The 14939-nt window shown below is 43.1% G+C and overlaps 1 protein-coding gene across 1 annotated transcript in view; it reads left to right on the forward strand.

Annotated features, from left to right (window-relative positions):
* The first annotated feature begins 811 nt into the window (after positions 1-811).
* Positions 812-14939, forward strand: part of SND1 (staphylococcal nuclease and tudor domain containing 1) — a 420486-nt gene continuing 406358 nt past the window's right edge. The window contains exon 1 of the mRNA XM_058529372.1: positions 812-1080. Coding sequence (XP_058385355.1) covers positions 1003-1080 — 78 coding nt within the window. The 5' untranslated portion in view covers positions 812-1002. The remainder of the gene's footprint in view (positions 1081-14939) is intronic.

A 14939-nucleotide genomic window follows, 5' to 3' on the forward strand; every position in this document is an offset into this window, starting at 1 on the left:
TTGGAGGCTCTTCACACTCGGTCAAGGGACTGTCTCCCCCGGGCCCAGGGGCAGCGTGTAGCAAGACTTTCCCTAACTTCACTGGCGCAGCTGGGAAGAACCCGAAAACGAGAGTCCTTCTACCCCGTGTACAGGGCACATCACCCCCCAAGAGAGATTTATTCCTTCCACCAACAAACATTAATAGAGCTCATTACACGTGGTAGACACAAATACGAGCGAGATACACTCTCGACTACAGGGAGGGCGCGCGGCCGCGTTCCGTGTCAAGGCTAAGATCGGTAGGAGGTTTCACGATGTTCAGATTTTTCCAAGTTCTCCACACACTTCTATCTGAGGTAAAATGTCAGAAGTCGGTGTGCAGCCAGTACTAAGACTCCTCCAGGACTTGGTCTCGTTGGCTCCCCACCTGGGCGAACTCTTCTGGAACTGGGCGTCCACGTGGGCACCCCCGCGGCCCGCGGGGCGGGGCGCGATGGGCGGGGCAGAGGCGAGGCTGGCCCCGCCCCCCGGGGCTCCCATGGCCCCCTGCGCCCCGCAGCCAGATGCTGACGTGTCCTTTCCTTCCCACTACAGCTCCCGACACTACCTCCTACGGCTGCCCCGGAAGTCCCGCCCCATACTTAGCCTGTCACCGCAAATCAGCTCTTTGAGTGCTTCCTGGAGCTCGCCACCCGCTTTGGGCCTAAGGGGCGGGGCTTCGAGAGCAGGGTGCCTATTGGCTTGAGGTCCGGCTGGCTGTGGGTGCTAATTGGCCGGAGGGCGGTGGCGTTCTGGCACGCTTGCGCGGCGAGTAGAACGTGTGGCGGCGGCGGAGATCGCGTCTCCTCTTTTGCTGGTAGTCCCGCTGCTGCTCCTGTGAACGCCCGGTGCGTCCGTCCGGTCCGTCGCCTGCAGCCGGTCGTCCGGTCCTCGCCGCGGCGGCCTCTCACTAACACCGACACCCCACTGACATCTTTAAGCCGGCCCGCCGCCTTAATCGCTGCCTTCCCGTCTCTACACATGGCCTCCTCCGCGCAGAGCGGCGGCTCCTCCGGGGGACCCGCGGTGCCCACCGTGCAGCGGGGCATCGTCAAGATGGTGAGAGCGGGGCCCCGAACATGACCCACCGCCGGCCTCCGGGCGGGAGTCTGGCGCTGGCTCCTCTTCCCTTCCCGCCAGCCTGCTTGGTCTCCCAGATCCCCTTTTCTCTGCCCCCTCCCTCACTTTTCACCCGTTCTCGGAATCCCTTCGCTAGACGGAACCCGGCGCGGACTCCCCTTGGTACTTTGCCTCCCGGACACCCTGGCATCAGGGGTCACAGTGATTTCCATGGTCTCGGCATTCAGATCTCCTGGCTGTTTACCAGGACAGATCGATTACTGATTGATTAACGGAGATCGTTCATTGATATCTGTCCTCCCATCCCCCTGTCCTTCTGTCCATTTTGACATCTGCTGAGCAGTTTGCAGTTTTTTGAGATCCTGACATCCGGTCTTCCCTAAAACTCAAGGAGTACTTGGCCATCTTGAAGCTTTTCTGTTTCCAGCGACGCTCAGTTACTTACTCCAAGTTTTCTCACTCGCTGGCCCTCACTTCCCGTTGTTTTTCTTCTACCTCTTGTCTCACGTCTGTAGTCCTGAGGGCTCCTGATATGTGTGCTCCCCCTCCTTTTGACCCTTAAAATGTTAGGCGGGTAGGAATCTTAGCGATCATTATTGTTCCCCCGCCCGTTACAGATAAGGAGACTGGTTTGAAGAGAGCGAGTGACTCGCCTAAGGTCACATGGTAGTTTGGGTTGGAGCCAGAACCAGAGCTCAAGTGTTCTGATTCTCAGTGCACAGCTCTAACACTATAGATTCTGCCTGATTGTATATCCCCTCACTCCCTACATTCTTACATTTTTAATTTAAAACTCCAAAGTTCATTTAAATAAATTTATCCCCAGCTCCATGATAATTTTGTAGTATACACTCCCTTTGTCACTTGTCCTGTCTGTTGTCCTCCCCACAACCCTCCCAAATCTTGGAACCTGACATTTCTTGGTTGTTACCAGATTTTCTGGTTTTGATGACCACAGACTTCTAGATTTCGTTTCAGACTGCAATTCTGACTTTTCCATCTGGAACAGCAAATATCCTTTATGACACTCTCCCAAAGCTCCACTTTTTTTGCAGTTGTAAGAAGTTTAAAAAGCGTCTGTTTTCTTGGCTCATTGTCTTCCACAGGATTAAAATGTTCTTCAGCTTGTGTGCGTGTAAATTAGATTTCAAGATTTTTGTCTCCCCTAATTCTCACGTATTTATTTCTTAGGTAATATTCTGCCACCAGCTGAGATTCTTAGGGTTTTCGGTATTGCTTTCCACCTTTATTTATACGTAAATGGAGCATCAGAATTTATCAGAATCTGAATGAGAAGAGAATTTCCAAGATCCACATATTTTCCCCTCTTTGAAATATTGACCTGACCTATGAGAGGATTTTCCTGAAGTGGCTCCTCTTTCATTCGTTTTTTCATTTGCAGTGATCTTTGCATTTACCATAGGAACAAAGCATCACTTGGTGATCTGGTGGTGGGGTTGGCAACACTGAGTGGGTCTTTTTGAGTTTTTTCGTTCACTAAGGCTTGAATTTTTCTTCAAGGCTCCTCTCATTTGTGGGGTGGGAGTGGAATGAGGCTGAACATATTTTTTTTCTACCAATTTTGGAGGCTTCTAGGGCATCTGGATTCTATGAGGTGACCATGCCTGCCCAGAGATTACACTCATGGATACTGAATATCAACAATCATTTGTTTATTAAGGGTCAGGTCTTGTGCTGAGTATACTGTTTATAGTATCTCATTTATAATACCTAACAAGTAGGTAAGATTATTGGCTACATTTTACAGATGTGTAATCTGAGGTTTAGAAAGGATAAATAGTTTACCCGAGGACAGGCACTTTTTATTGGTAATAAGAGGCAGAGCTGGGACTTGAACTCAGGCCTGTCCGCCAAAACACATGCTCTTTAACGTCGCGCTGTGATGCCTCTGACTCCAGGGCATGACTTTATAATGTGGAGGGTGGGGCCAGTGATGCATGGCCGCAAAATTGCAGGAAAGTGAAGCTGACTGTAATTGAGTTGAGGAAAGAGTAGATGTTACTCCTTGTCTTGTCTTGGAGCTGCTATTGTGGTAAGTGACTTCGTTAAGTGCTTATGGTTTATGTGCATAAGAGTGTGGTGTGGAAGACACATTTGAGTCTGGGAGGAGGCTTTTAAAATTCAGTGATTGAGTGGTCTCTACTGCTGTTTTTCTGTGACCAAACTGCTGGGAGTGGGTGGGTGAGTTCCAGGCAGGCATTAGGGGAGGGAGGCCAGGGGAACTGCGGGCAGATTTGTGTCAGGCTTGGAAGCCTTGTCTGGAATGAAAAATCGACCACTGACAAATTGCTCTGTGTGAAGCTCTTCTGCTAAGCAAAGTTGTATTTTCCTGGAGAGTAATCGTTTCCAGTGGTACTAGGAACTGCTTTTAAGAACTCTATGCAGGAAGATGGAGCTCCATCACAGAGGAAAGTGAGAAGGAAATAGTTTGACGAATAGGAAAACAGTGGTCACTGCTTTTCTGCCTTTTGGGAGAGGGGCAGAAACTGGAACACTGACTAACCAGAGGCATGCTTTTCTGGCTAACCCCTCCGGATTTGTCTGGACTCAAGCTGAGCTGAAGGTCTGAAATGGTCTGAAATGGTTGAGGTTTGCTTTAGTGAAGAGGAATAGCCCTTCCTCTTTTTTGGCAAGAGAACGAGTTATAGGCCCATGGAAGGTGCAAGTTTCTTCTGGTCTCTGCCTTGCAATCCTAGTAAGTCCTGCGTTACTTTTTTTTTAGGTTAAAGAAGAAAGAACTTGGGAATCAAGTTGTAAAAAATCTTTGCATTTGACCAGTTTTTTAAAATGATGGTGATGGTAGAGGCTGTGTCTGCTAATGAGAGTGGGAGCAAAGGGACAGAGTTGGTTCTGGAATGTGTTTAAGGAGGAAGTGGCCAGTAAGTTGACACAAGCGTTTTGGATCTGTTCTGTTACTGAAAAGGCAGTGAGGATGGTGGAAAAACTGAAGGTGGATTTATATTTTCTGAGTTGGGATGAGACTGGCAAGTGTGTGGGCAGACAAAATATAACCTGGAAAAGAAAATGTCTCTGTCAAATCAGATATTATTTTCTCAAAACCCTGAAGGATTCTAACTCTGGGCTTCTTTGAATAATTTGCCAGACTTTCTTTAGCTGCAACAGAATATTGTCAGCATATGTTAATATAGATGAGGCTAGGAGGAGTCTTGAGGTACTTAGTGTAAAATTCAGTCACCCCACTTAGCAGCTCCTTAGAGATGGCTATTTCCTCTGGCCTTACTGACCTGATTTACTTTCTGTTTTGGGGACAGAGCCCTCGTCTGTCTTTTCACTCTAACTTTCCTAACTAACTCGGTATGTTTGCATGTCTTTTCAAGCAGGGGCACACGGGCTGCTTTCGCAACAGAAGAATGAATCTGCCACAGTTCTTGACTCTTCTGTGCTTATCACAAGCAGCCATGGAAGCAGCATATTTTATCCTGCTCATGGTGGGGAAGGCCAAAGGGAGGACAAAGCCAAATCCTAGTTTCCATTTCACCTCACCCCATTTAATTGCCTTAAGGGGAAAGGAATCCCTCTGCCAGTCTTTGGTTTTATGCTCAGAACCATGAGTCTCACTAGCTGACTAAGGCGGAGGGGCACCTAAAGGAAGAGACGGCCATAATTTCCTCCTTTGACAGGAATTGTTGTGAAGTTGGATGTAGACTTCCTGGTGAGTAGCTTAGTGGAACTTTCTCCAGTGTTCAGCTTGTGGGAAATGCTACCTGTAATTTAGATCATTATAGCTAAGTGTTTCTTAGGTTTCTGAACTAAGAAGTATGTGCCTTTCCAGAGTGTAGTGGGGACAAAGTAGTAGTCTGTTGATCTGCTCCTTCCTACGTGCACTTAGCTCACGCAGACTGTGAAAGAAAAAGACACCTTTCCTAAGCTACTTAAAATACTCTTATTCTATACTCAAAGGGACAAGGTAGCTGAATAACAATATTTTAGTAGGGTCATTTGCAAAAAAGTAGGAAGAATAGGATGGAAGACTTTTTCCTCTAGTCTTAAAATTGCCCACTTTCCAGTAGGTGAGCATGGTAGCTTTCAATCAAGATTGTAAGTAAAGGAGCACTAAGTTTTTACTATGGCTTCAAGGCTTTCTGTCATTTTTTCTGTGTGAAAAGGAAGCATCCATCTGGCTCTAGTCATGCTAACAGGGGCTGCTGCCATGTACTAACTAATGATATAGAATGGTAGGCGACCATATTTCCTTCCTTTCTTAACAAATTGTATTGATCATCTGCTCTGTTAAGCTTTGTCTGGGTATTGGAGGAACAGTGGTAAAAGTAGATCAGATTCTTGCCCTTATGATTCATGGAGCAGACAGACAATAAACAAGTCAACAAGAAACAAGCATGACAATATAAGATAGTGATTTCAGGTAGGGGCGTGAGACAGAGTGGTTGGGAATAGGGGAAGGAGTGGCTTCTTTAGATAGAGTGTTTAGGAAAGGCTTCTCTCAGTATTTGTTCTGAGATCCCATGGATATCAAAGAACAAACCATAGGGGCATTGTGTTCCCGGCAGAGGGAACAGCAAGTGCAGAGCCCTAAGGTCTTCACTGATGATTATCTTGAGTGTTTTTATAGTAGCTCTTCAATTTCTTCAAGTTCAGTGTTCCATATAAATGGTGTGGGTTTAACCCGAACTATTAATATATGTTTTAGGGTGATGAAAGGCAGTGGAGGTGGTCATTGTTCTGGTGCCCTGTAGGTCAATAGCTGACATTAAGTCCACTGAATAAATGTAAACAATGGGAGACTGATAAAAAAATACTTCTCTTGGTCATATTCATGTTTCTTACAGTGCTAAAACTTAAGGTTTTTTGACTTCCTATCAGCCAATCCTGTTTAGGGAACCACCTTTCCCTGGAGGGGACCAGGATGAAAAGATAAATGCCAAGAGCAGGCTCAGTGAGAGTTAAATAGCATCTAGAACTTGTCATTGTTTATACTTCTGTTAGCATTTTATCGATTCATGGAATTTACTGCTGCTCTGGCCTTTGGCAACACGTTTAACCTAGTAAGCCTTAGGCAACAGTGATGGTGAGAAGCAAAGTAGCATGCTTCAGAGCTCCAACTGGTGGTCGGGAAGGAACTGGCTCGTGTGCAGGGTGGCTTATTAATATGAGTGGAGACTCCTGAGGCCAGGTGGTGGTCAGTGCTGGTAATAAGTGAGCAAATGATTTGGTGAGTCTCTGCCCCAGTTTACTTGGAGAGTGAAATTTGGGAAATAAGTGAAAATTTTAGTTTCCATTTGTAAGCCAGGTTTTTGAATCCAGGTAAGAAGGTTCTAAGGCCTGTTGTGCCCTCACTTATCAGCATGGGCTACCTATCCAGCTGAGAGGCGTGGTTCTAGCAGGGGGTATAGTAGAAATCCTTGGGAATCTGGTCTTTGGATTTATTTCATTTTATATCTCCAAGGAATAGCATAGCTAAGTATTGTAGGAAATTCTTTGCCTCATCAGGGACAAGGGATGAAGTAAAGGGATTCAACTCTTACTGGGCTTATGTAGCTTTTCCTCTTATTTCTTGTTGAGAGATGGGTACACACCCAGTTTCTGTTGCTACTTGCTCTCTTGGGAGACTGACATATGCTTTTTGCTTTTACAGCAGAAATTGATGCAGAATCACAGGTTGTGAACATTTGATGCAGATGGAGTGTTGTGAGACTTCACTTATTTTCAGCGAGACTCAATATGATAAATTAATGTTATTCTCACTTAGCTCTAATGTTTAGGAAAAATAAGAACAGAGGTTTCAGTTGGCATTTTTTAAAAATTAGAAAGTTAAGCAACTTATGGGGAAAATAAACCTAATGAAAATTTAGATGACATCTTCAGATGTCATTTTTGAGATGTTCAATCTACGATATAAACAGGGCTTGGCACATTTTCTCCATTATGTGCTTATGACAAGTGACTTAAGGCACCATCTCCTCTCTTTATGTCTTAACACATTTTGAGGTGCTTTAAGTTTTCTATATGTGGCAAGTAGTCTTCTTGGGATGGTCTTGTAATACTAACCTTATGTGTAATAGGAGGAATTGAGGAGATTTGGGGAATCTGTGCTTAAAGTTAATAAATCTAATTTATTAACATTGTCCCTGGGAAACAACCTGGCAGGGAAGAGAGATCATTGGCCTAGGATTCAGGGGATACAGATTCTAGCCCAGATGTGGCTATTCTCCATCTGGGTGATGTGGGGTAAGATATTCCACCTCTCAGACTCTTTCTTTTTCTCTTAAATGAAGCGGACTCATCGTCTCTGTGCTCCTTGCAGTCCCAGAAGGCTGCGATTTTATAAGAAACCCTATATTACATGTCTTTTAGGTATAAATCAAAGCTGAGAAATCTCATGCCTTGTGGTAGGCTTCACTTTGATTTGCTGCTTATCCTGCGTGAAACATGTTTTCTGTTCCCATTGCTTCTTTTGTTTGTTTGTTTGTTTTTGAGAAGGTGGATTAGTTGAAATATGGTTTTCTAGTGTGAAAGACCAGAGAGTTAGAATTTGAATTAGACTAAGTGATCGGACAGTGGAGTGGGTGGAGGGTAGATGGAAGTGAGCCAGGGAGACTCCTGGCTTGAGTAGTGGTATGAGGATAGACCAGTAGGAGTGATTGCTTGGGACCCAGAGGAACATGGTACCAGTGGATTTTATTTACACAGTCTCACCTCTACTTCTGAACGCCCTGATATTCTCCTGGGGCAGCAGTTCCTGACTTGAGAAGGATGGGGATGAGGAGGGCACTCTGGGAACCTGTAGCTCGTGGGTAGAGTTTATTCTGGCCCTGCTCTTGACTGGGAAAGTCTGATGGGACTCTGGGGCTTGATAGGGTCCTGAGCTCTGCTTTTTATGCTTGGAGGCCAGAACTTCTTCCTTTAGGTCATTACAATTGTCTTTGCAGATCTTTTCCACTTCCATTTAATGTATAAGTATAGGAATCATCTTAATCTGTTCTTGGTAGTTCCTCACATGGTTTCTTTTCTTTTGAGTTTATTTTTTATTGTAAGCTTTCTTAAATCCTCTCTGGGAGTAGATTTAGAGAGAGAGAAGGAGCCCAGTGATTTCCTAAACAGGTCCTTGCATAACGACCACCTAGGAGGCCTTCCAGAGGCACTGAATTAGAATCTCTCTTTGTGTCCCCGCAATCTGTATTTTAAAAAAAAGCCACTCCTAGGTGATTCTGAAAGAGTCAGTTTAGGATTGATCCAGGGGCTGACGTTTGAGACCCACCGATCTTATTTAACTCCTGTACTGTATGTAGTTGAAGGGGCAGGACACAAATGACAAAAGAAGTATATGTTTATTGGGGCAGGTGCATCAGAATTTCATATGAGGAGAGGATAGTGGTTTTTCTCTGTTTCTCTTTTTAGCACTTGTTTTCCTGGCTCCCAGGACCCTTTGCATTGCTTTTAATCTGTAGCTCAGTATTAGGCTGACATTCTTAGGGGTCCATTTACGGTGACTCTGAGATCCTATTCCTGGGTCATAAATGACAGCTGAGAAGTTGTTTTATATGCCTGATTTAGGCCATATGCTCATTTTAACACTCATCTGCCACTTTTTCTTCTATTTGCATAGATTCCCAAGATTTTACTATAATTTGGCACCAATAACTTGGCACATTATTACTATGGAAGTCTTTAGTGTCATCTGCAAACATGAAGATTCTATGCTCCTTACTTTCTGCTCTTGTAATCCTTAGGAGCCACACATTTGGGCCTTTTGGTTTGTCTGTCTCTGTCTAGTTTCTTGTTTATAAGCCCCGTTCTTAGCGACGACAACAGTAAAACCCAAAATGACCTCTTTGGTGGTCCTAGTCTTTACTTTTTATTCCACTAGCTTGTCTAACGTGGAAATAAAATTTTTCTGGTAATGCTCAAGTCTTTGAAGTCCTTTTGATTAAGGGTCACATTTACAGTTACCTTGGTGACCTTCCCTCATTTTGGCCAACAGTTTTCTGGTTCATCCCTGAAGTCCTTCAGAATGCTCAGGTGAATGCCATCCAGTATTAGTAATTTAATAATTATTGATATTTAAATTTTGGACTTAATTCTTGCTTACAATACTTCAAACAGTATAGAAGTATGTAAAGTTAAATACAAAAATCTCTCTCCCTCTGTTTTCTACCATTCATTCTCGTTCCCCTAAGTAAATGTGCTTCCAGACTTTTTTCATGCAGGTATATGCACCCTCCCTCTTTTTTTTTTTTTTTAAGAAACAGAAATGAGGTCATAATATGTGTGTCCTGCAACACTTTTTTTAATTAATTGTCATGACTGTCTTTCTATGTCTTAAGTATAGAGCTACCTCATTCTTCAATGGTTGAGGAATATTCCATAGTTTGGGTGTATTTACTTATCCATTTTTTCCTGTTGATACATGTTTTGGTTTTTCATGATTCTATACACTGCTACACCGAACATTCTTTTATACATCTTTGTGTTCTTGTGTTAGTATTTCCATAAGATAGATTCCTAGAAGTGCAGTTGCTGGTACCTTTTAAGATCACTTAACATTTTTGGTGGTTGTAGGGGGCTTTACTTATATTTCACTTGTTTATTTGTTACAGGTATTATCATAGATAAAATTTAGGGCAAAATACAGCTTAAATCTCATTCCTCATTAATCATTTCGTGTTTGATGGTCTTATTTCCCCAATCAGAGTATCCTTGAAAACCACTTTGTCTCTTCAGTGGCAGGCAGGCCCAATACCTGGGGATCATTAAATCACTACTTTTAATTGCTCGAAGACCCCCAGGTATTTTAAGGTCTAGTATTTAACAGAGAGTGGACTCTTTGAGCTTTAGCCTCATCTGCTTTCCCTGGGTTCTAGCGAGCTTCATGACTAAGGGAGTATGCAACTACCTAACTACAGGTGACATGAGGAGGTGAGAGGCAAGGTCATGTGAGAGGTGTGACTTTTTTCCTACAGGCTGGCACATAGCTCCTCCTCTTTTTTCTTGTTCTTGTTGGATAAGAAGATGGAGCAGGGAGTGGGGCAGGGGGTGGTGGTAAGCATGCCCATGTCCTGCATGGGGAAACCCTGCCATTTTTAGAGTTATTTGGAGAGACCAAACCAGGAGAGTCAGGTTTGCAGCCTTTCAATCAAGGGCTGATCCCAGCCCTGGTAATGGTTTACCTAAAGTTCCTTGGGCTTCAGATGTGTGTATCCCAACCATGGTTTTAGTTAGTGTGTCAGAACACTAACTCTACTTTTATTTAGTTTGAAAATATTTTGGACAATCAGCTATTTTTTAAATTGAAATTTTATTTTAAAAGGAAACTTAATTTCACTAGTAAAAATGGAAAACCAGTATTACTTGCTGTCACTAGAAAGTACCTTAAAAAAACCCACAATGAAAACAAAACCTTATTAAATTCTAGCTAGGTACTGTGTTTTGCAGAGGACTCTCTGAAGGAAGTTGAACAAGTGGTGGAAAGGTGCTAAAGGCTTCCTGCCACGAAACAGAAACTTTTCTTCTTCATTTAATAGACAGGATTGAAAGAGTATTTAAAAAGGGACAGTTCTTATGTATGTGTAAATATCAAATGCTGGCACATACAGGGTTCGTATACCATCTAAAGCAATTTTTTTTTAAACAAGCCCACACTTTGGGAAACAGGCATAACTTGTCTTGAAAAAGAATTGAACTGATTTTCTCTGGTGGCTGTGGTTCAGATCATTGTCTTCACTGATGACTAGCCATACAACCTTGGGCAAGAAATTTTACCCCTTCAAGTTCCTGCTTTGCCTGCAAACGGGCACAAGAATAGTACTCAGCTCATGAGGTTGTTGCTGATTAAATGAGAGAACGCGTGTAAAACGCTCCGCACAGTGTCTGGCACGTGCGTGTTCAGTAACCGTTAGCTGTTATTAGTCGTCCAGCAGTTTCCACATCCAGCCCCAAGTTAGATAGGGATGAAAATGGAACTGAGACAAAATGAGAGGAATAAAGACATCTGGTAAGTTTTGTAGTGTTAAAATTGTTCAATTTAAAAGACTGGCTTTAGTTTTGAGATTATATTTTTTCTACTTTTTTTTGCTAAAATATCCTTTATTTTATAAATAATGTGCTGGCATTTGTTTTCTTTAATGTCCTTGGCAGAAATGAAAAGGGGATAACATGTCAGTCCCTAAATTTTTAGGGTGGGAGAAACTTTACTAGTCTGTGAAATTTAAAAGTCTGAGAACCCCTGGCACAACAGAAATGTGTGTACTGGCGAGTGTGTAGCTCTTCTGAGCTTCAGAGGTATCATCCACTGAACTGTGAGGAAAGATTAAACAAATTTAGGTAATGTGTGGAAAAATGCAGTTGTGTGTGGGAGTGCTAGTTATTCAGGGGCACAGCCGTGGTTAGTTAGGCAAAAATACAACAGGCAAAGTTGTGTTCCCCCCCAGCAACCTCTAGCTTCTAGTACTTTAGGATGGGCCTGCATTTCATCTCCCTCCTCCAATATGCTTATCACTGCCCCCCACCAAAAAAAACAGCACTTATCAAAACTTGAAGTTGATATATTTAGAATAGAGTTTTCACTACAATGTAAAACATTTTCTATTTTCTTTGCCTCCAGAGGGTTGTGGTAATCCAAATTTGTTTGGAGGTTTTCTTGTCCTCTTTGCCAACTCCCCAAACCGACAGTCTCCCAGGGAAGGACGATGTGTAGAACCAGCATAAATTGTTTCTTTGCGGGGAACAGCCCCTTACCTGGCCTCGACACCTTTGTAAGGACAGGGCTGTTGTGGTTCACACCTGTTGTCTTGGCATAATTCTCGGTAACACTCCTTTTTCACTCTCCCAGTGTCCTGGTTTGACTGATAAAATGTGTGTTTAGTGGGTTTAATAAGAACAGTCAAATCTGGGAGAGAGAGTGGGGTGCACAGTTCACTGAGACCAATATGAACAAAAGGTAGATGGTTTTGTAAGTCTAGTTACTAGGATGGCTTGGGAGGAGGAGGGTCTCTTGGCTGATGGAGAGTAGGCAGCCTAGGCTTGAGACTCCAGGCTGTGTGCTTGATTCTGGGTAAAGCTGTGGGCTGATGAGGTTTTAGTTGTCAGTCTCATTAAAATATTGTGTTAACTTGAGGCAGGTAGCTTTGTTTTATGGTGGAAAGGAGAACTTGTGAATTTAAAACACTGGTAGTTTTCTTGGAGAATGAATGGATTGGGAAAATCAGCTGTGATGTTTTCAGATCAGTTTATTTTCAAAATCTTTTCTGGGGACGTGGTGAAAGTGGCAGGTCTTGGCAGAGACAAAGGAATAAAATGGATGAGATAAAAGGCAGGAGACATGGGTAAGTACAGGTGGGAATACTCAGATGTTCTTGAAAGCACCTGTGAGCAATCTGGATTCAATGTGCAAGGTTAAGGAAACTTGCCTAAAGTGATTGAGGGTTGCTGGCAGTTTGGAATAGAGAAAGGAACAAGAAATGAGGCTTCTAAGTGTTTGTTTCCAGTCTCTGGAATGCACTAATGTGATGTTAGTGAACTTTTAAGCCTAATGAATTCTGTTCCAGGAGGGAAATTCCATTGTTTTATAGCCTTTAATACCAGGGGCATTTTTATTTTTGGCAACAACCCAAAACAGTGAATCATTATGCCAAGTGAAATTTATCTGCTTACCTAATAGGGCTCTCCCAGGTCTTCATGAAAAGTGGTGCCTTCTGTGCCTGCCTTTTCCTTCCCTTTGTGTGTAAGGGAGAGGGAGACTCCGGAGTACCTGGGTCCTGGAATCCAGCTGAGATCTTTTATTCTATGTGCGGTAATTGCTGGTGTTATTGCTCGTGGCAGGTGAGCCCTTTCACAGCCCAGAGGCCAGGAGGCTGCCTCCATTACTTAAAAGCCCAGTTATCTTGTTAAACTCCTCTCCTGTGAGAGCTTTAGAATCTCCTGAGACCTCCCGCAGGCTCTCTGTGGGACACAGGCCCAGCTCCTGGTTAAGCCTGCCCTGCCCTGTGTTAGTCGCTGATTCTAGCTCTGGAGGAATAATTTTCTGTTAAATAGCCAGGCAGTGTAGGGCTGCTAGCCAGACTGAGTGGTTTCCGTTGAATTCCTAAGAGGTCCTGTGTGGGTCCTCTTAATGAAAGTACCTCTCTCACTCTCTTGTGTTTCTTTGATTGTCAACAGGAGAAACTGAAAGCCAATGTAGAGAGAATAATAAAATTGCGAGTCAGATTATCTGAGGAATAAGAATTCAGAAAATTGATTTTTGAAAGTGGTTGATGGCACAAGGCTAATTGTAAAGATGCCCCACGAGTCACAGCTGCCCATAAATTTTTATTTGATATTTATATGCTTTATATGTTAAAGAAGTTCATTTATTTTGTTATTCATTGGAGAGAGTGCCTCATCCCCCCCAAAAAAGGTGAAGGGAATGTCTGAGCTGGATGTTAGTTAGCATAGGGCAAGTAGAGTACCATGGGTGTTTTTAGTAGAAATGGAGGAGCAGTCTTCTGGGCAGTACCTGCGGTGAATGTAGGACAAGCAAGTTCCAGATCGTGGCCACATAGCCCTTTGTTTAACTTCTTGAGGAGTGTGCAAATCTGTGCATTGTGATGGTGGATAGGGAGGGCTGGGGCACCAGCATAGAGTGGGGAGGGAGTGACCACTTGTCCAGTAATCTCCAGCTGTGTTAGATGATTAGGGACTTCAGTTTTTATTCCTTCATGATACTCTCCCTAGGATTTTAATGATAAGAAGAATCGTGGGATGATACCTTAATTTAGCAATAAAGGATTCTGAAATGTTTATGGTAGATTTGTGATTGGTACTTCTTTACTTTGACATCTAAAGTTGACTGTCAACATTGCAAATAGGAAAAGTTTCCAAACAAGTTGGGAAAATAAAATGAGAAAATTAATGCTTTTCATGGATAGCGTAGATGTTGAATTACTTCCTCAAGTTCTACAGTCAATCCAGCATATAAACCAAAATAAATATATTAGATATTCTTTAGAAATGATTCACTCTGAGTAGTATTTAGTATTAGGCTCAATAACCTAGCATCCCTCTTGCTGTAAGTTAATTCTAAGAAAAAATGCACATGACTTCATGGAAGCAAACTTAAGGAATAGTAAATACAATAATCTTTATTTCTCTAGGATATTTCAAGATCTCTGATAATACTTTAATTTAGCTGTTATCTGGTATACAGGCCTCCTACCCCCTTTTTATCACTGGATTATGATTTGATATTTTGTACGGTGTACATTTTGCACAGGGCAGGTGATGGCAGTTTTGTGAGGAGGAAAAATAAGAGATGACAGCAGCTACAGCCATGGTGGCTAGTAATAGCTGCTTTTTTACCCCTCCCTGAATCAGGAATTGTGGCTGTACTTCTTCCTCTGAGCATTGGAGTTGGGGAGGAGGAGGAAAGAGTCAGAATTAAGGGATTGGGGGTGGGGGCTGGACATACAGACCTGATTAACTGAGTAGCCCCTGAAATGCAATCCCATGCTTCTCTACTCTGCCTTGGCAACCTCTGCTTCATCTCCATTTGCCTCTGAAGGGAGGATGAAAAGTCTTTTTGCCATCAGGAACACTTTTTTTGAGGTTTCCTTAACAGAGGAAGACCTATGTCTTTGGAGAGTTGTCTTTGCCTCCTGTGCATGCAATGCCAGAGCATAAGTTTGAGAAAAGTAAGATCTTCAACCTTCCTCTCGCATGTATGCCCACATGTAGTAACTGAAGCACAGAGGGGGCATGTCTACAAAATGTATGTGAACAAAGAAAACTGTATCAGTTATTTGAAACTTACAAAATAGGCTGAGGTCAGATACCCTAGAAGTGTATATTTTGAAGTGTTTAAGAAA

The sequence above is a fragment of the Diceros bicornis genome, chromosome 3, assembly GCF_020826845.1.
Source record: "Diceros bicornis minor isolate mBicDic1 chromosome 3, mDicBic1.mat.cur, whole genome shotgun sequence".
In the NCBI taxonomy this organism is placed as follows: Eukaryota; Metazoa; Chordata; class Mammalia; order Perissodactyla; family Rhinocerotidae; genus Diceros; species Diceros bicornis.